This window comes from Astyanax mexicanus, chromosome 1 (assembly GCF_023375975.1).
Source record: "Astyanax mexicanus isolate ESR-SI-001 chromosome 1, AstMex3_surface, whole genome shotgun sequence".
Classification (NCBI taxonomy): domain Eukaryota; kingdom Metazoa; phylum Chordata; class Actinopteri; order Characiformes; family Acestrorhamphidae; genus Astyanax; species Astyanax mexicanus.
The window spans coordinates 129,127,946-129,151,958 of NC_064408.1; the positions used below are offsets into that span (position 1 = coordinate 129,127,946).

Consider the following 24,013-nt stretch of genomic DNA (forward strand, 5'->3'; position numbering starts at 1 on the left):
TGAAGGATAGGGAGACTCCGCCCACATAGGTGATTGTGACAGAACATAGTAAATTTGTTTTAAACCAAAGCTAAATGTACAGAATACAATGTAACGCACATCAAGCTTAGTTTAGTCTCTGTTCTGGGCTTTTAGGTGTGAAAACTCCTTGATGAGTCACTCTGACCTAATGTAGAGTATTTGGTGATTTGGTATTTACTTATTTATCGTGAACTGATTGTTGCATTGTGTCCTCAGATTAACCCACTGGCATTAATCTGATTGTGATGATGGCATTACATCACCGTTTGGTTCACACACTTTGCGTTATTATCTTTGATGTTGGCATTTTTTTCACACTCATTCAGTGCAACTTTTGTATTAAAATGTGGCAGTTATCCAGATACTTCACTACAGAAACATGAATTAAATAATTGAAATAAAAATGTGTCTAAATTACTCTGAACTCTGGAATGAGCTCCTGAATCAATTTTATCTACTAAACATGAATTTGGGGACCTGGAAACATAGTAATCCTGCCATTTCCTCATGAGAATTGGTTCTGTTACACAGTGATTTGAATATTTGCTAAATTAATATTTGCTATATTAATTAAACCATGTTCCCTTTTATATACTGTAAAAAAAACTCCAGATAAAGGAAAATACAGTAAAAAGAATGAAAAAGTGACACTCTGAAAAACAAAAGATAAAATAGTTTTCATGCATCTTGGCATCATGTTCTCCTCCACCAGTCTTACACACTGCTTTTGGATAACTTTATGCTGCTTTACTCCTGGTGTAAAAATTCAAGCAGTTCAGTTTGGTGGTTTGATGGTTTGTGATCATCCATCTTCCCCTTGATTATATTCCAGAGCTTTTTAATTTGGTAAAATCCAAGAAACTCATCATTTGTAAGTGCTCTCTTATTTTTTATTCTATTATTATATCTGTACATGTATATATATACTCATATTTCTATTGTATTACCATCAGGATTCCTTATAATTAACCAGCCCTAGTTTACCCAGACTTTTGCATGCACCTCCTCTGTGTGTGTGTCTAAATATAAACATATAAATATAATGTTTTCAGAGGTACTGGTATGGGAGTACTGGTCTGTGGTAAAGCATCAGTTGGGTGTAGTAACTGAGTTTGGCCACTGGGGGCAGCAGAGGAGGGCCCAATTCAGGCACACAGCACTCAATACAACCTGGAGCAGAGCGTCTCCCGCTGTAACCCTGTCCCTGCCTCCTGTCCCTGCCCCCCTGTCCCTCGCTCTGCCTGTCCCCCGACTGCTGTACATATAGAATTTAGGATTCCTGATTAATTTCACAGCACTTTTTCTGATCTAAGTTTCTGATCAGAGTATCTACCTGAGTGCAGGGTTACCGCGCCGACGCGTCTCCCTACCGCAGCTGAACCGCCTGCATGAGCTGGAACCACCCTGCAGTCAGCTGACCTTTGACCTTAAACTCTCTCTGACCCTTTAAGAGCAGGACTGGTGTAATTCCGCCGGTGGAGGACCGTCTCACTGCGTCCACAGTCTGAATTACGCAGAGTTTACAGGTTCTGCACAGGGGGGACACTTCTCGGACCGGACCGCCCGGTTCTAGTCGGGCAGGGCCGGGTGGGGTCGGGTCGGGCCGTGTGCTGATCCGCTGTAGAGGATGTGTGCTTTTCAGGTGAAAGGTCACGGCAGGGGAGGGGGTGGGTGGCTTGCGGGGGATTAACCGTGGGGATTCTCCTGCCTGTGACTGTCTCTCGCCTCTCTCTCTCTCTTTCTCTTTCATGCTCTGTCTGTCTCTCATTGTCTCTTTCTCTTACCCGTCTCTCACTATCACTCTCTCTCTTTCTTTTTGTCTCTTTCTCGTTGTCCCTTGCTCCCTCTCTCTTTTCCTCTCATTCTCTTTTCTGTCTATCTCTCTCTCTTTTTTTATCTCTCGCTCTCTCTTTCGCTCTTTGTCTGTCTCTCCCTCTTTTTGTTACTGTTTTTCTCCCCCTCTTCTCCTTGTCTTTCTCTCTCCCCTTTCCTTTTTGTCTCCCTCTCTTTCTCTCTCCCTCTTTTCTGTCTCTCTCCCTCTCCCTCTTGTCTGTTGCTCCTTCTCTCCCCCTCTCATCTGTGTGTCTCTCTGCCGTCTTCTTTTTGTCTCCCTCTCCTCTGTCTCTCTCTCCCCTTTCCTTTTTGTCTCTTTCTCTCTCCCCGCTTTTTTACTGTCTCTCTCTCTCTCTCTCTCTCCCTCTCGTCTGCCTCTCTCTCTCTCTCTCTCTCTCTCTCTCTCTCTCTCATCTGTCTCTTTCTCTTTTCCCCACTTGTCTGTCTCTCTCCACTCTCGTTTCTCTCTCTCTCTCTCTCTCACTCACTCTGAAAGGGACAGACCTCACTGCGCCAAACAGGGTTTGTTCATTCACATATTTTCCCATTTTGTAATTAAATAAAGTAAAATGCTGACGCTCCCTTGTATCCAGTGTGTGATGGATCATTCAGTGTCCTACCTGTCTCTAAATACACTGTATGGTGCGTTATTTTGGAGTTTATTGTTTGGTGGTATTTAGGAAGCGAGGCCTCTCTGTAATGAATCAGTGTTGTAGTCCAGGCTTATGTACACATGGTTTTGATTTCAGCATATTAAATACGGGAAACGAGGGTTATTCCACCAAATATTGATTTCTGTACTCTTAAAACTTTATGAATATAAACTTGTTTTCTTTGCATTATTTGAGGTTTCTGCTAATCTTTACAGACTTTCCCTCACCGTGCACTGCTCTCCATATATAATAGCTGTATATTAAAGAAAGTGATTAAGCACAGACGTAAAGATCTGCTATTTCTGTGATTTTAAACGGCCGGTGTCGGGTTCTGTGTGTCGTCAGCCTCATGGTGGGTTTTTCCTGTTGAGCCCCCCCAACACACACACACACACACACACACCGGAATTCGCGTCTGCTATTTAGGGACCTCCTCAAACTTTTCTAATGTTAAACTGGACGCAGTCTCCTGGCAGAACTTCTGCTGAGAGCACTAGCAACATTGGGCCATTTTTGTCGCGTGTAATTTCAGTCTGCAGCTCAGAATGTGGGCTAAAGTCAGCTGAGAAAACAGGAACATACACACTGAGCCTCTCCTAACACTATAACGCTAATAACATCTGCTAATTTAACTCAGTTCATGTCTGTTTATGCTCTCGTTTATCAATCAATCATTAATCCATACAGTTTCAACAGCTCACTCATCTGTCTGTCCAAATATTAGCTGTGCTACAGTTATTAGCCATACTGCAGTTATTTGTTGGCAGTGGTACAATTGTTGGCAATGCTACAGTTATTAGCCGTGCTACAGTTTTTAGCCATACTGCAGTTATTAGCCGTGCTACAGTCATTAGCTGTGCTACAGTTATTTATTAGCAGTGGTATAATTGTTGGCCATGCTACAGTTATTAGCCGTGCTACAGTTATTTATTAGCAGTGGTACAATTGTTGGCCATGCTACAGTTATTAGCCGTGCTACAGTTATTAGCCGTACTACAGTTATTTATTAGCAGTGGTACAATTGTTGGCCATGCTACAGTTTTTAGCCTTGCTACATTTATTAGCTGTACTACAGTTATTAGCCGTGCTACAGTTATTAGCCGTGCTACAGTTATTAGTTATTTGTTAGCCGTGGTACAATTGTTGGCCATGCTACAGTTGTAAGCTGTCTTAAACTTATTTTAGCCGGGCTACAGTTATTTTTTTAGCAGTGGTACAATTGATAGCCATAATACAGTTAATGTTAGCTGTACCACAGTTATGTAAGCCACGCTGTGGTTGTTAGTTGTGTTACAGTTGCTATCCATGCTACAGTTATGATAGCTGCACTACAATTATTTTTTAGCACTGATGCCGTTGTTAGCCATGCTACATGTATGTAAGCAGTACTACACTTGTGTTAACCACAACTGCAGTTGTTAACCAAACTACAGTTATTTTTTTAGCAGTGGTACAATTGGTAGCCATGATACTGTTCTTGGCCGTTCTGCATGTATGTTAGCCGCACTACAGTTATCTGTTTGCTGTGCTACATTTTTTAGCTGTACTGTAGTTTTTAGTCATGTTGCATTTATTAGCAATGCTACAGTTGTTAGGTGTCCTGCATCTGTTACCCATGCTGCAGTTGTTAGCTGTAGTACAGTTATATATTAGCCATGCTGCAATTGTTAGGCATGCTGCAGTTATTGGCCATACAACAGTTGTTAGCTGTATAAGTTAATAATTAGCTGTAAAACAATTGTTAGCTGTACTACAGATATTAGTTGTACTACAGTTATTTGTTAGCCATGCTACAGTTATTAGCCGAACTGCAGTTATTAGCCGTACTGCAGTTGTTAGCCATACCGCAGTTGTTAGCCATACTGCAGTTGTTAGCTGTACAGCAGTTATTAGCCGTGCTTGAGTTGTTAGCCGTACTGCAGTTCTTAACCGTACTGCAGTTGTTAGCCGTACTGCAGTTGTTAGCCATACTGCAGTTGTTAGCCGTATTGCAGTTGTTAGCCGTACTGCAGTTGTTAGCCGTACTGCAGTTGTTAGCCGTACTGCAGTTGTTAGCCGTATTGCAGTTGTTTAGCCATGCTACATTTATTAAGTATACATAAATATATATATATATATATATATATATATATATATATATATATATATATATATATATATATATATTAAATATATATAACAGTTATTAGCCCTATTGTCTCACAGTGAGAGCAGCACTTCAGTACGCTATTTTAAACAGTTCGGCAGCAAGAGGTCAAACGGCGCCTCCTTGCTTTATTTAGTAGTAAATAGTTCTCTGTTGGTGGACAGTCGTTGGGCAAGTGTGGAAAGTATTTGTGGGGTATATCTGGGTATTTCTGCCTCTCGATAAGGAGCTTGAAGTGTCGCTGCCCTGCAGAAAACTCATCGTACCATTACGACCTGTAAAAACTTAATTATCTTTTAATAGAAGTGATTGAATCATTTATTTCAGAAGAAATATGGTGAAAATTCTATTTGTTTTAAAATTGCAATATATATTGTATCTAATATCAGCTTTTGTACTGTTCATTAACTGAATTTATGAAATATATTGTGAAAATGTTCTCTTTCATCCAGCCTAAAACTTAACACTTATAAACTCTTTGCTTGGTTAAATAATGGTGCTTTGGTTAATTTGGTTAAATTTGGTTAATGGTTAAATGATTCTTTATATATAAGGAAATCTGCTTCATAATGTGTGCAAGAAACAACTACGATAAAAGATCAAATTGTACTTTTAACCTTTTTGACAGGGATATAATAATATAACAACATAATAAAGCAGTTACACCATTTTATAGCGCAATGAACTTTTAATTAAATCAGTAAATAAACTGGTTAACAGAAATCACTGAAAATCACAACTGCATAGTACAGACTAATTCATGTTTAAAGAATCTCCTTACTAAGAAAAACGATGGGCAATACTGGGTTAAACTTTATTCATAACATGATCATATATTGCACAATAAGATGGTAAATCAGTCATCGGAACAGAACTAGAGATTGTAAATTACTGTTTCTTTTTAACTCCAAATATCTCCATATATGCAGAATTAAAGTAAAATAAATGAAACTGGACAGATATAATCTGTCTCTAGTAGATATATAATTGGAAATGAGAACAGTGTGAATTTTTCTTTTGAAGAAAAAAAACAGTGCAAAACAAAATTGGACCCTGATGTGATAATTAGGGGTGGGTAATATGGCACCATATTTCATGCTACTTTTGAGCATTTCTTTTGGCCATGATAGTCAGATTGTTCTTAAAACATTTGCCTTTGATCTCTAAGGACTTTTCTAAAGAACTACAAATTTAAGAATTTTCAGTTTCATTTAAAGTTTGTCAAAATAACAAGCATCAAAAGAATTGATGAGATAATGTATATAAATATTGTGTATGTGTGTATATATATGTAGGGTGAGGAAGACCTGATCCGTCTGCCACCCCGCAGTGTAAAAGTGTAATTACAATAGATCTCATATCAGTTTCTGAATCAGTTTCCCTGAATTTGCCTTTTATATGTTTAAGTAAAATGAACATTGTTGTTTTATTCTATAAACTACAGGCAACATTTTTCACAAATTCCAAATAAAAATATTCTCATTTAGAGCATTTATTTACAGAAAATGAGAAATGGCTGAAATAACAAAAAAGATGCAGAGCTTTCAGACCTCAAATAATGCAAAGAAAACAAGTTCATATTCATAAAGTTTTAAGAGTTCAGAAATCAATATTTGGTGGAATAACTCTGGTTTTTAATGTTTTTTTAATGCATCTTGGCATCATGTTCTCCTCCACCAGTCTTACACACTGCTTTTGGATAACTTGATGCCATGAATGACATAAACTGGAGGTCCCTAAATTAGTTCTTTATAAAAGTTCTTTAAGAACAAAGGCCCAATGTTCTTAACATTGTGTCAGAATGTCATAGCCAATAGAAATGCCCTTAATTAATTTAGAATATAATATTTTATGTATGTATGTATGTGTGTGGGGTTAAATTTAAATTTCAAGTCACTTTGGAGCATTTCTATTGGCCATGACATTCTGACACAATGTTAAGAACATTGTGCCTTTGTTCTCCAAGGAGTTTCCTGAAGAACTAATTTAAGAGCTTTCATTTTTTTGTCATTCAAAGTTTGTCAGAAAGTTGAAAGCAACAAAACAGTTGATGAGATAATGTATAGAAATACTGTATATGTGTATATACATATGTAGGGTGAGGAAGAGTTCAGAAATCTAGAAATATATATATATTTCATGCATCTTGGCATCATGTTCTCCTCCACCAGTCTTACACAGTGCTTTTGGATAACTTGTGGATAGAACAAAGGACCAATGTGCCACCCTGCAGTGTAACAGTGTAATGGTACTAGATAAAATATATATCTTTCTATATATTTACTAGCTGTTACTATTCTGACAAAGTCTGAATGACGTAAAGTGGAGGGGAGGTTCTTAATTGTTTTTATTTTTTATATATTTTTAAGTCCTTTTTAGAACAAAGGCCCAATGTTCTTAACATTTGTGTTTTTAAAATGTAATATATATATATATATATATATATTATTTTTATAACAACATATATATATATATATATATATATATATATATATATATATATATATATATATATATATATATATATATAATGTATGATATGGAGGGTGAGGAAGGTCTTTGCTCGCGCGCGCTGTGGATTGTGGAGCTCGCGCTGCTGCTGCTGTTCCCCGCAGTGTAATTGTAATGCGCCGCTGCTGTGTTACCGCGCGCGCCGCTTCTTCTGCTCCTTCTTCCCGCGCGCTGAGACGCCGCGCTCTGAGCCCGCGTGCTGCTGCTGCTGCTGCTAGAGCTCGAGCTCGAGCCCGCTCCGCTACCGTATCTTCCCACTGCATCATGTTTACCTAGCAACACGCATCACCCGCAGCCGGCCCTCCCATTGGTCAGTTCAAATCGCGAGCGCGACCAATGGCGGGGCTGTTGCCATGGTACATTGTGTAGTTGCCGGGTGGAATTTCGCTGCGAGGCACGTGAGTCCCGGAATCTTCGCCGCTGCGTTTTTTAATCTCGGGTGTCTGGAGCTCCGCAAACGTGATTTATAGGAACCGAGTCCAACCGACCCCCCCCCCAACCCAACACAGCACAGCACAGAACCGGTACCGACTAACGCACGCGGCCGTTTATCCGCGCGCTTACCCGTTTAAACCCCCAACACCGAATTCGCACGGAAGGAGGTGGGGAGGTGGGAGGGGGGGCTGTGTATGGTGGGGGTCTGCAGTAAAACACAGGAACTTCAGGACTAGTTTTATTACAGCTCTCGCGCACATAATCACATATCAGCCCAATAACAAGCTTCAGCTCATCACATGTTATAATCACCCACACTGTGACAATAACCTGCATTTTTGTTATATATTAATCATTGTGTATAAAGTTGCTCTCCCGAAAAAATGCACAAGGCAGGGGCAGCATGCTGTTTCCAAGCTGATAATAAAAGTATACATTATTGCAGCTCTTTGTGTTTGCACGGCACCATTAATGCACAATAAGTGTACTTTTTTAATATTTTTTTTTAGGAAACTGCCCCAAAAAATACAAAATTAAAGTAATAACAATTCTAGTTCTAACAATTCTAATATCTAGTTAGTTTTATGGAGTTTCACAACATTTTGCTGTCTAATAATGCAGTAATAAAACTAAACAACCTAAGAAACATTATTATAACCTATAGCCTTTATTATTAATAAGATTTTTTTTTTTTTTACAATATTATAGTAAAAATCTCATCTCTTACAGTCAAGAACGAGCCCTGACTTGTGGAACTTTGTTCAATGTAAACAAAAAAAAAAAACTAGATTCATCTTGGAAAGCTATTAATTTTGCTTTTATTTTATTTTGGAATGTTTATTTAGTTATAGGATGTAGGTGACATTTCCAAAAAAGAAAATTACTTGGCGATTAAATTAAAAAGGTGAGGATATGTAAGTGTGTTGACAATCTTACTCTATGCAGTCTTTGGGTTGGTGGACATGTATCCACTTTATAAAGTTATTGTGAAAGAAAAAGGCAGTGTGTTTTTGTCAAACTGACTGAAATTGGATATTCTTGGTGTTAGTACATCCATACATAAATGCAGCTAAAAGTGCTTTTATGAATTTAACGAAATATAAAAACTGTAGGGCAGACCTACTAAAAAAGGAAAAAAGTAGAATAAATAACACAAGTTAATGTTACAAACTGACAGCAGTAATCATTTTAAAATTATCTATATATATAATACTTCTGTATGTTTTTAACTCCTTATAACCTCTTATAACAAAAAATATATTAATTTTACATTTAAGTTTAAAACTTTAAAAATAAAGAGTATTTTATGCATAATTGTATTTCTCATAATTTTGCATTAATATTATGTAATGATGTGATGGTTTTATAAAATAATCTTGGTTAGTATTTGTGTCTAAAATATACTACAATAAAGTTGTTTTTTGGTTTGTTTTATTGAATGTTTGAGACTGGTATACTAAGTAAAATTATTTTGCTGCAGTACAATATAATAAATACAGTATTTCAAAACAAAATAAATACTGTCTATATATATATATATATATATCAGTATTTTCTAACACCCCTACTAATTTTAGTCACATAAAAATATCGCCCAACCGTAGTGGCCTTTGACCTGCATATTATAGTGTAAGATACAGTTTATAATAAATCGAGTGTGGTGTGTTTGGGTTACAGTACAGATGTAATTTGTTTATATTTTGCATTAAACACTATGAGGACTGTAGGATTCTGCAGAAACAGTATTTTTTCTGGTTTATTTGATGAGTAAACCCTGAATAAAGCAGTTAGTGTGGATCAACAGTGGATAAATTACCGGCTGCAGTGTGGAAGAGCAGGATTGACAGTGTGGGTTACAGGAGGAGCTTCGGCCGGGGAACAGGACTGCCTGTTCTGCTCTCCTCAAAACATTTACGCCTAAAAAAAAAAAAAGTTAGAACTTTGTGGAGTGTAAATTTGGCACAGGAACAACACTGAATAAATGTATGTAAAGTTTTGGAACGGAAAAGCTCAAGTTAATGCACATCTCCTTATGCTGTATATGAGTGTGAGAGTATAGAAAATAATTACATTTTCAAGTTTTAAGGCTGACAGAAAGCAGTTGTATGTAGTTTATTGTGAGGATGTTGCTACTAAAAACTGGTCTTTTTTGACATTATATGACATTTTGTATTGTATTGAAAGTTATTAATTAGTGGGGTGCCATATCACATTGTACACAATATAGTTATATTATTTTAAATGATTTCTAAAAGAAATATATTGTGCAAATATTGCTATTCTCTTTGATTTGTATTTATTTTGCTTCTTAAGAAAACATAAGAATATTTTTTGTATATATTTTTTTATGTTTGTTTACGGTTTTTATGCATACACTACATATTCTGCATCTCAGTTTGGTAAATATTGTTTATCTGTTGCATTATTTGTTTTGTCTCATCCTTATTATGTTGGACCAAATCTTGGTAATCTTGGAGTTTTGGTAAATTAGTGTTGTTTACTAATCAGACAAAAGGTGCTTTTTTTTTGGAAACTGTAAAATAATATAAAACAGTAACATATTAGTTACACTAGTATATTTTTGAAATTCATAAAATGTGTTAATAAATTAAATTAATCAAGTTATTAAACACATATCTTCAGAAATATTGTTGTTTCATAAATACCCTGAAATACTGTAATAGCATAGACTCCTTATGTTGCAGTATAATACTAAATGTGCTGTGTAGCTTTGTTAAGAAAATGTATTCTTTCGATTCGTGTGTTTTAATCCATATTTACTTTATAGAATGTGATCAAAAATAGAGTAAATTGCTGACAGAAACTAGAGTTTACTAGCAGAAGTTACATGTAAAGGCTTTGTAGTATAAAACACTGTCATGTGTATAAAATATGAAATATTAATAAATATATTATTATAATCTCTGCAGTGTCTAATATATTCATTCTAAAAACAGAGTGATGTGGTAGGTTTGTTGCATGTCATTTATGCCAAATCCCCAAATTACATGGACTGATGCTTTAAAGATTGTGGTTGTGTAGCTAAACTGGTTCTGACTGGTTTCTTAAATGTTGCTAGGTGGTTGCTTAGGTGTTGCTATGGTACAGTTTTTGGTTGCTAAGTTGACACGTGGTGGTTGCAAAGTTAGGAGGTTGCTATACTGTTACCATGCAGTTAGAATGCTAATGTGGAACTAGGGTATTGCTAAGGAATGTTATGCTATAGCTGTTGGTTGATAAGGAGTTGCCAGGTGGTTGCCTTTCTGCATTGTTCCAGGTTTAATTGATTGGTTGCAAACTTGAGGACGTACAAAGGAGGAGTATGCAGTTTGATGCTTTGCAGTGAGAAACTATGAACAGATTTGTTGTTACATATATGTTATTCATATTTGTTTCTGTATTGATACAATCTCATGTTAAAAAAATATTAGATGTTATGCTAAAAGAATATAACATATGCAGGGCTAGGAAATTGCATTTCTAACTTAGATATTTAATAAAATACAAGAATTTTATCAAATTAGTAACAGAAGTCAATGATCAAGAATGTCATAATACTAATAATGATAATGCACTCCAAATATCTCCATATATCCAGGATTAAAGTAACATAAATGATACTGAACAGACATAATCTGTCTCTAGTAGATATGAATTGTGAATTTTTCTTTTGATAAAAACAGTAAACAAAAAAAAGTAGTAGCCTGATGTGATAATTAGGGGTGGGTGATATGAATAAATATTGATTAAGTAATTATTTAGCAATTGTTATTGAAATATTGGTTATTTAGCAATTTTCATTGATATAGTAATAACTTAGCAATTGTAAGCATAAACACCAGTACCTTTCTTCACAGTACGATGCATTATGACACACTTCTAGGAGTTTTTGGAATAATCAAAATTGTTAATTTAACTCAAACAAATTGTAAAACCAGAGAAACTGATCATTTTGATGATATCTCTTAATTTTTCTTGGAGCTTTGTATGTATGAAAAAAAGTGAGTTATTATTTGTATTTTTTTAAGGAAACGTTTTTTATTGCATATATACTGCCATCATAATATTAAAATGTTTGTGTGTTTCTATTGTATTTCCATCAGGATTCCTGATAATGGAATTTTGTTTTGCTAATGTTGCATCATTCTGTGTGTGTGTGTGTGTGTCTAAATATAAATATAAATATATAAATAAAATGTATGTGTTGATTATGTTGGATATTGATTTAATTTATACAGCTCTGGAAAAAAATGAGATCACTTCAGTTTCTGAATCAGTTTCTCTGCTAGTTGTAGGTTTATGTTTGAGTAAAATGAACATTGTTGTTTTATTCTATAAACTACAGACAACATTTCTCTCGAATTCCAAATAAATATATTCTCATTTAGAGCATTTATTTACAAAAAATGAGAAATGGCTGAAATAATAAAAAAAATATGCAGAGCTTTCAGACCTCAAATAATGCAAAGAAAACAAGTTCATATTCATAAAGTTTTAAGAGTTCAGAAATCAATATTTGGTGGAATAACCCTGGTTTTTAATCATCAATCAAGTTTTCATGTATCTTGGCATCATGTTCTCCTCCACCAGTCTTACACACTGCTTTTGGATAACTTTATGCTGCTTTACTCCTGGTGCAAAAATTCAAGCAGTTCAGTTTGGTGGTTTGATGGTTTGTGATCATCCATCTTCCTCTTGATTATATTCCAGAGGTTTTTAATTTGGTAAAATCAAAGAAACTCATCGTTTTAAGAGCGCTGTAAATTGTGTATATCGTCTGATCAGGACAGGCCTAGTGACACACACATTGTTCTTCAGTGTTTCTGCTGCATATCTCCTGTTTTTGTGTTTATTTCTTGTAATCTGCCTGTCCGTGTTTTGTTTTTTAAGGTGTATTTTAGTGTTTTAATGTAAAAACCCTGAGTAATCCCGCATAGTTAGCGCAGTTTCCAGCTTTAAGTTTCGCTGTGGAGCCCCTCCCCCTCCCCCTCCTCCTCCTCAGCGCGCGCGGATCCGTTTACCTGGAGTCCTGTGTTATTCCCGCGTCATTCTGCCCGCGCGCACAGACAACCAGGAGTTCAGGGGGAGGAGGGGGGGGGGTGAGTCTCTCCGGCATCAGCCCCGCCCACAATATTCAGCCGACCAATCGAAGCAGCGGAGGGGAGGCGCTCCGACCAATCGCAGGCGAGCTGCCGTGGCGTCGGCTAGCAACAGAGCATGTGAACGCGCGTCAGCTGGAGCGCGAGGGGGAGGGTGGCCGGGGGAGAGCGCGAGCGCGCGCGCGCCCGTTCGCCTCGGCACAGCAAAGTTGTGTGAAAACTCCTGAGGGGAGAAGAAAATGTGGAATAAATCATTTATTACGTGATAATTACGACCAAAACACATAAATATGACTAAAATCAACCACTATACAAGATCAAACACAATTTTGAGCCGTTTTTGGTGTCGGATTTTGGGTTTATTTTACCTTTTTTTTTTTTTACTGAATGTGACAGCTGATTAACCTAGTTAGCTAAACTAGCTAGGTAGCTGACTGCAAGCATTTAGCTTACTGTACTGGTGAGGTAAATGCTAGTTAGCTAAAATGGTTTCAAACTTACTAACTGGCCAAATTGAAGCTAAAACGGTTTTAAATCCAGTTTTATTCAGTCTTAACAACCAAATTGTGTTTAATGTAGCAGTTAAATATTGCAGTAATCATATTATTGCAGTGTATCTGACTGGCTACACTGTGGTGACTATGCTAGCTTAGCTAACTTTACTACAAATTGTTGTAAATCCAGTTTTATTTGAGTCTTAACAACCAAATTGTGTTAAAATGGAGCAGTTAAATATAGAAACATCATATTGTTGAAGTGAATCTGACGGTGAAGGATAGCTAGCTCACTGTAGTAATGGGGTCATTGCTAGCTAGCAAAAACGTTTTTAATTTAATTGTGGCGATTTTAACTCTTTCAAACCCTGCGTCCATTGCAATGGCCGTCATGTATTTCCTCAATCATATTTATTTTTTTGTGTAGGAATGGTTTGTGACATAAAAAAGGTTAATATCCTATATAAAATAAAAATGTTAAACACGGGCTTTCAATACAATGGACATTGAAAAAAAAAAAGTTTTAGTTAATTGGATTGAACTGGATTTTATATTATACACTAAGAAAAATATCGTCAACTTAATATGTGTCAAGAACTTGATTAAAAAAGGACTGGCTTTATAATATGAAAAATGTATAGTTAAAATATACCTTGTTTTTTAGTACAGTGATACAGAATACTGAATATACCTTTTTGATGGTTAATTGGTACAAATAATTGGTACTTCCTGCAGTTAGGAAAGACTTTGTACTTCAGAGGGAACATCTGACCCTGTAAAGACCAGTAGTACGGGTACAGTTATGAAATGTTGTACCTGTAAATACGAGAATGTACATATCATACCCCTGTTTTTTTATGTGTATGGTATTAGTTTGTTATTTTGTGTGCATTACTATGGAAGCCGCCATCTAAAATTAACCAGCTCATTCTTTTCTTATGATTAAGTAAACTGCTGTCTCATTATTTTGAGATAAGTCTTTATTTTGAAATAGCAAGTCATTATTTTAATATACTTAGTCATTATTTTGAAATAGCAAGTCATTATTGTGAGATAAGTCGTTATGTTGAGTCAAATTTTTTGAGATAGCAAGTGTGTTTGCTATCTGGGGTGGGGGGGGGGATTTTTTCTTTCAAAATATTAACTTACTATCACAAAATAATGAGAGAGTATCACAGAACACTATACTTTTGTCATTCCAGATTGCTCACAGATAGAAACTCTTGATCATTTTTTATTTGAATGCTATGGAACAAAATAGATTGTTTTAGCAATACAATTAATACAATGACAGTGATGTGTTTTTAAACTTCAATTGAACCTAAGAGAAAAAGGACTTTAGACATCAATTAAATTTTAAGCTTTGAATTTATTTTATTGTAAATATGTTTTGCTGATCTATGTTTTGATCTTGTTTGGATAACTCTGTGAGAATGATTTTGTATGGACTCAATAAAGTATAAATAAAATATATCACTATTACTTTTCGTGAAATAATGAGATGGCAGTTTACTTAATAATATTAATATTAAATAAATGTGCTGGATTATTATGATTTGTTTTTAGGTGGCAGAAGTAGGCTTCCATACATTACAGGTAGAAAGCATTTTTCTCTTTTTCCATCACTGGAACATAACCCAGGATTGAAGGGGTTAATCGTGTTAAACGTGTCGGAAATGTGTCAGAAACGAGCCATAGCGTGTCAAAGTCCCTGAGATGGTCATTTGATGCGTCAACCGCTCCCCCCCGATTTCCCTGCTGATGGTTCAGCCCAGTCCCCCCCGTTTGGACGGCGGTGGTGCAGTCCGCATCGCAGGGTGTGGAGTGGGTGCCGGGCGGAGAAGCGAGACAGCGGGCAACAACAACGGCAAAGCCAGGCTGGTGTGGACGGAACTCTAATTTATCTCCACTCCGGAGAGACGCGACGCGTTTCGGAGTAAAATCAGGCCGGGAGACGGAGGACGCTGAGCGGCAGCGCGGCTCCGGAATAATGTAAGGGGAACCGCGGCGGATCGGGATGGGAACGAGCTTGACAACAAACCGTATGTTTGTTTTCTGAACGCGCTGAAAAGTCGTTATTCGAGGACGGAGGATTTGACTTCACTTTTCTCTCTCCGCACCAATCGTCTCAACTCGCAGCTGTCAAGACTTCTGGCGGACCTTTGGACCTGTTTGGAGTGTTTTCTGGTTCCGAAAGGCAGCAGAAGCAGCGGCGACACATTGCAAGCGAAGCTTCTTCAACTATTATACTCGAAGTGTGAGACGGAGTGGTTGGAACCCTTGTGTTGTGTAGGGTGCGCACTTCAACTCACCACCCATTCCTAGACCAGACCCCATTTTGGAAAGGACACGTCTTTTTCCCCCCTGGTTAAAACATCAACAACAACAACGACAATAGTACGTTTTGTGCCTGTAAACCAAGACTTGCACTTTAGCACTTTTGCTTCGTCCTTGTTGGTGCATGCACGTCTTTTGTTCCTACGGATGCATCCCTGTCACTAGCAGTTTTTGACTAGGTTTGTAATTGTTGTGGTTCCGAGCACCTTTTGACCCGCGCAAAGCTTTCGGATCTTCTCTGCACATCTCCAGACTCTGAGGTAGTTCATTTATTTACAAGTAGCCGTGTGCGTGCGTGCATCTCACTTTTTTAAAACACTGTTGTTGTTATCGTTCAGTTTTTGGAGTCGGGGTTCCACCTTTCCCATTGGAATTGCTGCTGCGCCCTCTCTGCCACACCAGGAATAAGCTACAAGGTTAAAAAGCGAAGAAAAGAAAATAAAAGAAAAGAAAAGAGGGCAACCAAATAGTAGTTGCCCTGCACCTGTCCATTTCACTGACTGCTTCACTGTAGGATACTGGGATACGCAGACAGAACCCAAGAAGCCCTCGCTATTTTTAGAGATAGTGATGGGGTAAATGGTGTTGGAACTGAAGACCCCCCAACCCCCACCCTCAGCCCACCAGCACACCCGGGTTTAGCTCTGGTCCTCGCTGCCAGCTGCTGAATTCTCCGTACTGGAAAAACTCAAGTGGGACTTTGCTTCTGCTTCCACCAGCCTCCTCGTCCTTGTCTTACAAATTTAGCCCCTTCAGCTGGACGGAATCTTCTCTACTTCGGTGGACAATGAAACTAGATAGTGTACAAGTTAAGCAAGCAAGCAAACTTTAGTAACCAAATAATTTCATCCCCATATAAACAGAGAGAGATCTATATATGTAACAGAGTCTATATAATACAGATATATATTGCAGATTAGTAGTTTGAATATGTATATTCTATTTTTTAATGCTTAAAGTGAGCGTTGTTGCCTGAAACCCAATCCATTGCCTTATATTTACAGTAATAAAGGGAATAGCAAGGACTTGGTAAATACAACAGTTTTGGAAGTAACTTAATGGTGCCTTTTTCGTTTGTCAGTCTCGTCACTTCAGGATTTCACTAGAAATATTTTTGTGGTTGACTTAAGTTTAAATTCTTAGATATCTATAGCTCTATATATATACATAGATAAGAATATAATTAATAATAAAAATATATATATATGTTACTGCCTTCATGGCTCACACTTGAGTTTGATTGCCATTGGATGTACCCTACCCAGCTCTATTGAAGACTCACGATTGAAGCATGTGGAAAGGATTATATTGTACTAGATGTCATCAACTTTTTCCAAAGTGATTTTTTGAACACCCACCACCCCACCAATCCCCACCAACAAACTTGATTGATGTAATTCTTTGAAGATCACGGCTCAACACTAAAGCATTTCCGATGGTGATCACTTCATCCGTGGAGGAGAAGCCACAGCCTTCCAACAGAATGGTCGCCAACCTGTCGACCGAAACTTGGATTGGCAACCCAGAACAGAGTCACTACATACCGCAGTCTCACCTGCTCCGGAAGCCGTCGAGAAGTTAGTACAACCTGTTTGTCCATCCATTTGTTATGGAGCTTTGCCTGTTCGTGTTAGTGAATGAAGGCTTTATAGTCATTGTGGGTGTTCTGTCTTCTGTGATGTAGGCATGTGTTTGATGTGATGGAAGTTTGAGCCATGTTTGGAACACCTGTGACACTTGCTCAGGCAAAAAATGTCTAAAATTGCTTTGGGAATTTGGGTTTGGTCTCTCTTGTTTTAGCAGAAATTGATGTGCCTGGTAAAGATACGCGAAAAGTCTTGTAGTTGAAGTTTCGAACCTTCCACTTCGTTACACTCCAATGTGATGCACTCTCAGAATGACCTTTCGCTGGGATGATTGGTCCTGTATTTTGAGAGATGATGAAATTGCCACGTTCGTCTTTCGTCAGTGCGACAAAACAGCAAAGTGAGCGAGTCCGTAAAAAAAACCCACAGAGTAGTGATGATGTAACAATGACATAACGATGCATAAGCGGGGAATTCCGGGGAATACCCAGCTCAGGCTTACTTTTAATCAAACAGGGTTGTCATATGACAGACAGTCTGTTCTCTTGAACTAATTCATTTTGAGTTTTAGATTGAAATCTGAAATATTACAGATTTTTTTTATACTTTATACTTTATGGGGATGATACACAAATTGGGTAACTGGGGAACGGGAGTCCAACCTACGCTTTGACAATTTGAGAATTTTAATTCCAGTCGGAATACACTTTTTTAAAACTACGTAATGCTTCGTTGGTATTATTATTGTTGGCCTTCAAGTTGTTTATTTAAACAGTTTCAACGCTGATTGGCGTAGGGTCTAATTTTCAAAATCCTGGAACGCCTTGGGCCAATTCTTTCACACACTTGCTTTGGAGACCCCCGTAGATTAAGGTTCCTTTTCCCGCCATTGTTTTAGCTTTGGCTTGGTTCAAACAATCATGAGAATCTTCATGCACTGCTGTAGAGGCAGACTGAGATGTTTGTGTGGATTCAGTGTGTTTTGAAGTAAGTGTGTGTGTGTGTGTGTGTGGATGCGCACTGCGCTGTGCTGTGAGCTCACAGTGATGATCACCCTGTTGCTGGGAATGCTAGAGCAGAACACTGAGCTCAGGAACTGTGTGTTCTGCATGGAAAAGTGAGAACAACTACTTTGGGAATTGATAGTTGGGATGAGATGAGCTGAGGGTGGCTTTAAAGAGGAATTTTTAAAGAAGTAGTTTAACCAAGTATGCAAGCGTGAATAATGGTAATGTTTGTTCATTTGCATAAAGTTGAAAGTGTTTGCCTTCTTCCCTGAACTCTTCCTGTTCAGTTTGAGCTGTAATGCTTGTGTATCGAAGGTGACTCTTCGATTATGACGTACATTCTTGATTATTTTGTACTGGTTTACAGATGAAACCTCAATACAACACAAAATACTGTAGAAGATATCGATTAAAAAAACAATAGAAGTGAATCTTGTCTTTGGAGGCGTTGGCTTTACCATCTTCTGAAGTTCTAGATTGATGTTGATTGTTGAAAAATATGGTCAAAGGTATGGTCATTCTGTTTAGTCCTTGTTTCTAATGTGACCCGATGACAAGAAACTCCAAACAAACATTTGAAGAAGTTAATTGATTAATCCTTTATCTCCTTATTATTGCACTCTATCTGGTTATGTCATCCTTATTCTCACTCGCAGAATTAACAGACTCAATTACCTGTTAGGTCTTAAGCTCTATAATGCAGTTAAGATATAATTGTTTAATTGGCCCATTTTGAGGAAGTTTCCAAACAAGCGGTCAACGTCCACACAATGTTGGCTCTGAAATTAAGGCTTTTTTTTTTTAGTAGCCATAGCTTCAGATTTCAGGCCATCAGGTTGTGTAGGGAGCTGGTCCAAAGAGTGTCACAACTCCCAACCCCACCCCCCCAATGACCTATTTAACTCTAAAGTGACACCAGCAGGACCTATGGGAACAGCGACGAGGGACGCTACATAAAATCCTGCATTCCCAATCCGCTAACCAAGCACTGCCTGTTCTAACCCATAAAAAGTCCATACTGTTTTAGAAATTCCAGACGATGCCGGTCAGAACTGTGTTTGCCTTAGTTGGAATTGGACTCTAAAAGTGGGTGTAGGATGTGTCCTAATTAACAATGTCAAATCTTTCAGAAAGAGAATGGAGAGTTCTTGTTAATGGTGTAATAATGGGATCAGTTCAGGCCAATGGGGTTTGGTTCATTGATTTCATTGGGTTTAAAGAGTTTGATCACTCTTATGATCACATTGTTGGTTTTGTTGCGTTGTTGCTATTATACACAAAAGTGTACAGTTTTTTTTTTTAGTTTGTTCTAAAAGTTTGAAACGATTAACATTAAGTTTGTTTCCTATTTTTATTTTCACATGACAAAGGTAAACATTTTAAAAACTCTCTGAAATTTTGTGATTTAATTTTAGAAGTAGGCAGGAATTGGCTAGGAACGTGGAATGACTTCAGCGCATTACTTATTGTGATTGGTTATTTATATCGGTGTATCCAACAGACTTCTCTCGTGTTGTCTATTTCTGTCGGCTGTGTGCTCTGTGTGCATAACAGAGTTTCAGAGGTATGACTAACTGTCTTAAAGATAGCCGTCGCAGCAAGTGACCAACAAGATCCATGAAAGCTCTAAGGGCTCTGAAGCACAAGCTCTCTGGTTTCGGGTTCCACTTTTATTGTGAAGTGAAGTGGTGTCTTCAGCGCGACGCCTGTTGCCATGCCAGCTTGCGGTCGTCCAAACACGGGGCTGCTGTCCCAATTTAGGGAAATGAAGTGCTTTCACACACCTTCGCTTTCCGCTTTCCTCCGGGATTGTACATGATTTCAGAGCACAAAAAGAAATCAGATTAAGAGTTTAAGTTGTTCTAGGTCACAATAACTAACTTTTTTTTTTTTTGTTGGAACGATTTTTTATCCTTGAAGTCATGGTGTTTAAATGTTGCTATTGTGATGTTAAATACACAAATTTAAGGAAAATATAATAAAATAATGCAGATGTACCCTATTTAAAGTTGATGAGCTTTTAATTTGAAAAGACGTTGACTCATTCTTGTAAAAGGAGAGTCTTGAGGGTTTTTTGCTAAGAAGAACATAAAGGGCAACATTGAGATTGCAAGATAAGTCAATTATGAATGAATGTAAGTCAATTATAATAAATAATTAAATTATCGTGATTGTAGGCAATATTTTTTTGTGTGGGGCGATATAAATGCGTATGTTACTAGATACACAAAAAATCTACCAAATGACAACTTTTACAGAAGGACAAAAATTTTAAATGTAGGTCAGTGTAAAAATGTAAGACATTATTTCAAAAATATTTGTTTTTTTGAGACACAACAAGAACCATCCTTTCAGTGAATGTAACGTTTTATGTTTCACGATTTGTAAAAATGATTATGCTTGACTTATTTTTATTTTATCTCAATTATCAAAAATTATTTTGTTCATGCATTGAAGGTTTGCAGTACATTACATGGATATGGATTGTAAAAAAATAACACACATTTATGATGCAGTGCGCCTTGAGTTTCACCAGGGTGTTAAAAGTTTAGACCTGCATTGTTTGTGACTCTTGTCACTGTTGGATTACATAAATATCTTCTGGACGTGTGATTGGTCAGGTTGGACGGTCTTTTTGCATTTTTCTGTTTGTTATGACCCAGGGCAGTAGGGTAAGATTATGTATTGATTGATATTTATCAATATTTACCAAATGTGGTGGGGCTGTAATCAAATGAAAAGGGTAAACTTGCGAAATTCTGTGAAACTGACACCAAAAAATTCCTAATTCCTGGTATTTTTTTATTTAGGCGTGTCACAATAAGATTTTTTTGTGGACGATATATTGTCCCATAAATTATTGTGATACAAGATATTTTTGTAATTTTAAGACTATTAAATGCCCCTGACATAATGATAACAGAATAGCCTAAAAAAGCAATTATACACTTTTTATAGACAACAAAATTTGAATAATCATTTATTATCATGAGCTTATGAATGGAGTCACAGTTATTGAAGGACGACTGGCTAAAATACTGTTATATATGTTATATATGTGAACAAACATACAAATAAACACAATAGTCAAAAAATATCACGGTTATCAAAAATGATTGAAGTCATGTTTGTTTACTGTACGATAAATCGATATTGCAGTTATTGTGACAGGATTAGCCTTATTTCGAGTATCGTAGAATCACAGTATCGGGGTATCGAAATTGTAGGCGACACATTGGACCCATGATTTCCACCCATTAGAAAACGTATCACAATGCGATAAAATATCATAAATATCATGACCGTGTTTTCAGGGCATAACAGTGCAAGAGGGTGGTATTTTTTGGATTTGGATTGGAACACAGCCATGCCCTGTGTGTTGTGTAGAGGAGCCTGTTGAAGCTAAAAGATAAAAGGAGAAATTATCCGGTTAGCAGGAGGAATCTGACCCGAGTCGTGCTGTTAGTGGAGTTTGGACTCTGATACATGGCAAACAACTCGTCCCAATCCCCGAGCTTTGCTCCGTCTCGCTCTGTCCAGATACTGATGTCTAAAGGTGGACGTTCAGAAGTGTTTTCTCCAGCAGTACCTGATCACATGCTCATGCTAACGCTGAACTCTGATACGCTGCTTCTGGATGTCTATAAGTGCACTTGAAAGATGATTCCGTTGTTGTTGGAGTTCTGTTCTAACTTCAGACCGGCTCATCTGACATAACGGGCCAGTGTAAGAGAGATGGGAGCATCGGTTTTAAGCATAAATAAGTGTATTAAGAACGAGCGACGTGAAAAATGTGACAACAGTTTAGCACCAGATGTATCGATTCTATCTGATAATATTGTCATATATTATCTACAGGGGTTAGACAATGAAACTGAAACAAGAGCACAGTTCTGCTCTAAATATTGCAATGCACACAACATTATAGGGGACATACCAGAGTTAAAAAGAGGACAAATTGTTGGTGCACGTCTTGCTGGAGCATCTGTGACCAAGACAGCAAGTCTTTGTGATGCATCAAGAGCCACGGTATCCAGGGTAATGTCAGCATACCACCAAGAAGGAGCAACCACATCCAACAGGATTAACTGTGGACGCTGTAAGAGGAAGCTGTCTGAAAGGGATGTCCGCAGCCACAGTAAATTATTGTGCTCTAAAACAAGGTGTTTCAGTTTCATTGTCCAACCCCTATATGTACAGTACAGTATAGGCCAAAAATTTGAAGAGACACACCTTCTCTTTTTCAATGCTTTTACTTTATTTTCATGATTCTCTCAATGAGCTTCAAGAGGTGGCCACCTGAAATGAAAAGTTTTCCAACAGTCTTGAAGGAAGGAGTTCCCAGAGGTGTTTATTAGCACTTGTTGCTCCTTTGTCTTCTTCACTCTGTGCTCCAGCTCACCCCAAACCATCTGGATTGGGTTCAGGTCCGGTGACTGTGGAGGACAGGTCATTTTTTTGTTAAGTACATAAAACTCCACATGTGTTCATTCATAGTTTTGATGCTTCAGTGAGAATCTACAATGTAAATAGTCATGAAAATAAAAAAAGGCACTGAAAAAGAGAAGCTGTGTCCAAACTTTTGGCCTGTACTGTGATATATACAGGGTTCGTACGGTCATAAAAAAAAGTCCTGGAAAAGTCATAGAATTTGAAAACAACATAAGTTTTGGAAAAGTCATGGAAATTTGCTGTACAAATCTTTGTGTTTAAGTTTATCAATGGAGAAAATCTATTTTGAGCTAAAAAAAAAAAAAAGGTTAATTTGGTAATTTAGCTCTTCTATTGGTCCATTCATCATGAAGAGGTGTCTCATAACGCCAAAAGACATAATACATACATACACAAACTTAATGTTGCTTTAGATAAAGTATCGGGTCAGTATTATCTATTATGTAAGATAAATCTTAATAAAGATAAGACAATATTTTTGTAATATATTGCAATAACATAAAAACAGCTTTTTGTGCTCATGTGACATAACTGGGCTGGAGGCAGATTGAGGTAGTGCTTTCAATATCAGGATAACCAACAGAACTATGGCTCATCACATTCTTTCTCCATATCATACACCCCTAGCATTATCAGATAATATAATCATGTATTAGTGCTGTCAATAGGTTTTTCCTCTAAAACTATTTTAAATTGCGCAATTCAAAGGAGTTTTAGGAAAGCTGACTTAAAACTTCACAGCTTTTTGTTTTGCACGCATAACGATTTCATCATTCAGTTTGTTACTGAAATTTAAGTAAGAGAAGCAACAGTTTCACTGTTTTCACTTCTTACATGTTTCTTTTTTAGCCAGTTACTGAAATCTGTCCGTATCATCATCAGAATTCATAAATCTTTCTGTGATTATTCTAAATTAATAGTGTTATTGTGAGATAGTGAGATGTATTTCTGTTCTCAGTTATTGTGGAGAGGTTATCTGAGCTACTGTAGCTTTTCTGTCAGCTCCAAACGTTCTGGCTCTGTAAGGTTTTTTTTTTTGTCTGTAGAATTTAAGAACCTCCTACTGGAGGTGTTCTCTTTATTCCACTGCTTTTTGTAAAGTCTAGAGACTGTTTTGTCGAAAACCATTGAATACTTAAAGCTTTGGATACTTACAGCTTACAAGCAGTACAATAAATATTGGAATCTCTGAGATAAGATTTGTTGTGAACATCTGAAGCTCATACCTGAAGCTGCTAAGCTGATCTGCGTGGGTTTTGTTCGTGATTGGCTGATTTTGTTTATTGTATGAATTGCTGCCTTCAAGTCCTCTTCGGAAATTCCTACTTACGAGGTAGGAATTCATAATAACGTAATAATTGCTAGTGATTATATAACTTCGCTAATAACAGCCTGCAAGTGTTGTAGCAATAACAGAAGTGTAGACAGTTTAAACAGTT

General features: G+C 37.2%; 1 protein-coding gene across 3 annotated transcripts in view; it reads left to right on the plus strand.

Annotated features, from left to right (window-relative positions):
- dyrk1b (dual-specificity tyrosine-(Y)-phosphorylation regulated kinase 1B) overlaps positions 1-24,013 on the plus strand; it is a 79,737-nt gene that overhangs the window by 22,987 nt on the left and 32,737 nt on the right. For 2 of the 3 annotated variants that reach the window (XM_049468939.1, XM_022662574.2), the window contains exon 1: positions 15,001-17,106. The exons of the other annotated variant lie outside the window; for it this stretch is intronic. In XM_049468939.1, the coding sequence (XP_049324896.1) occupies positions 16,965-17,106 (142 nt within the window). In that variant the 5' untranslated portion in view covers positions 15,001-16,964. Of the gene's footprint in view, positions 1-15,000; positions 17,107-24,013 lie in introns of those variants that run through there. 3 annotated transcript variants of the gene reach the window in all.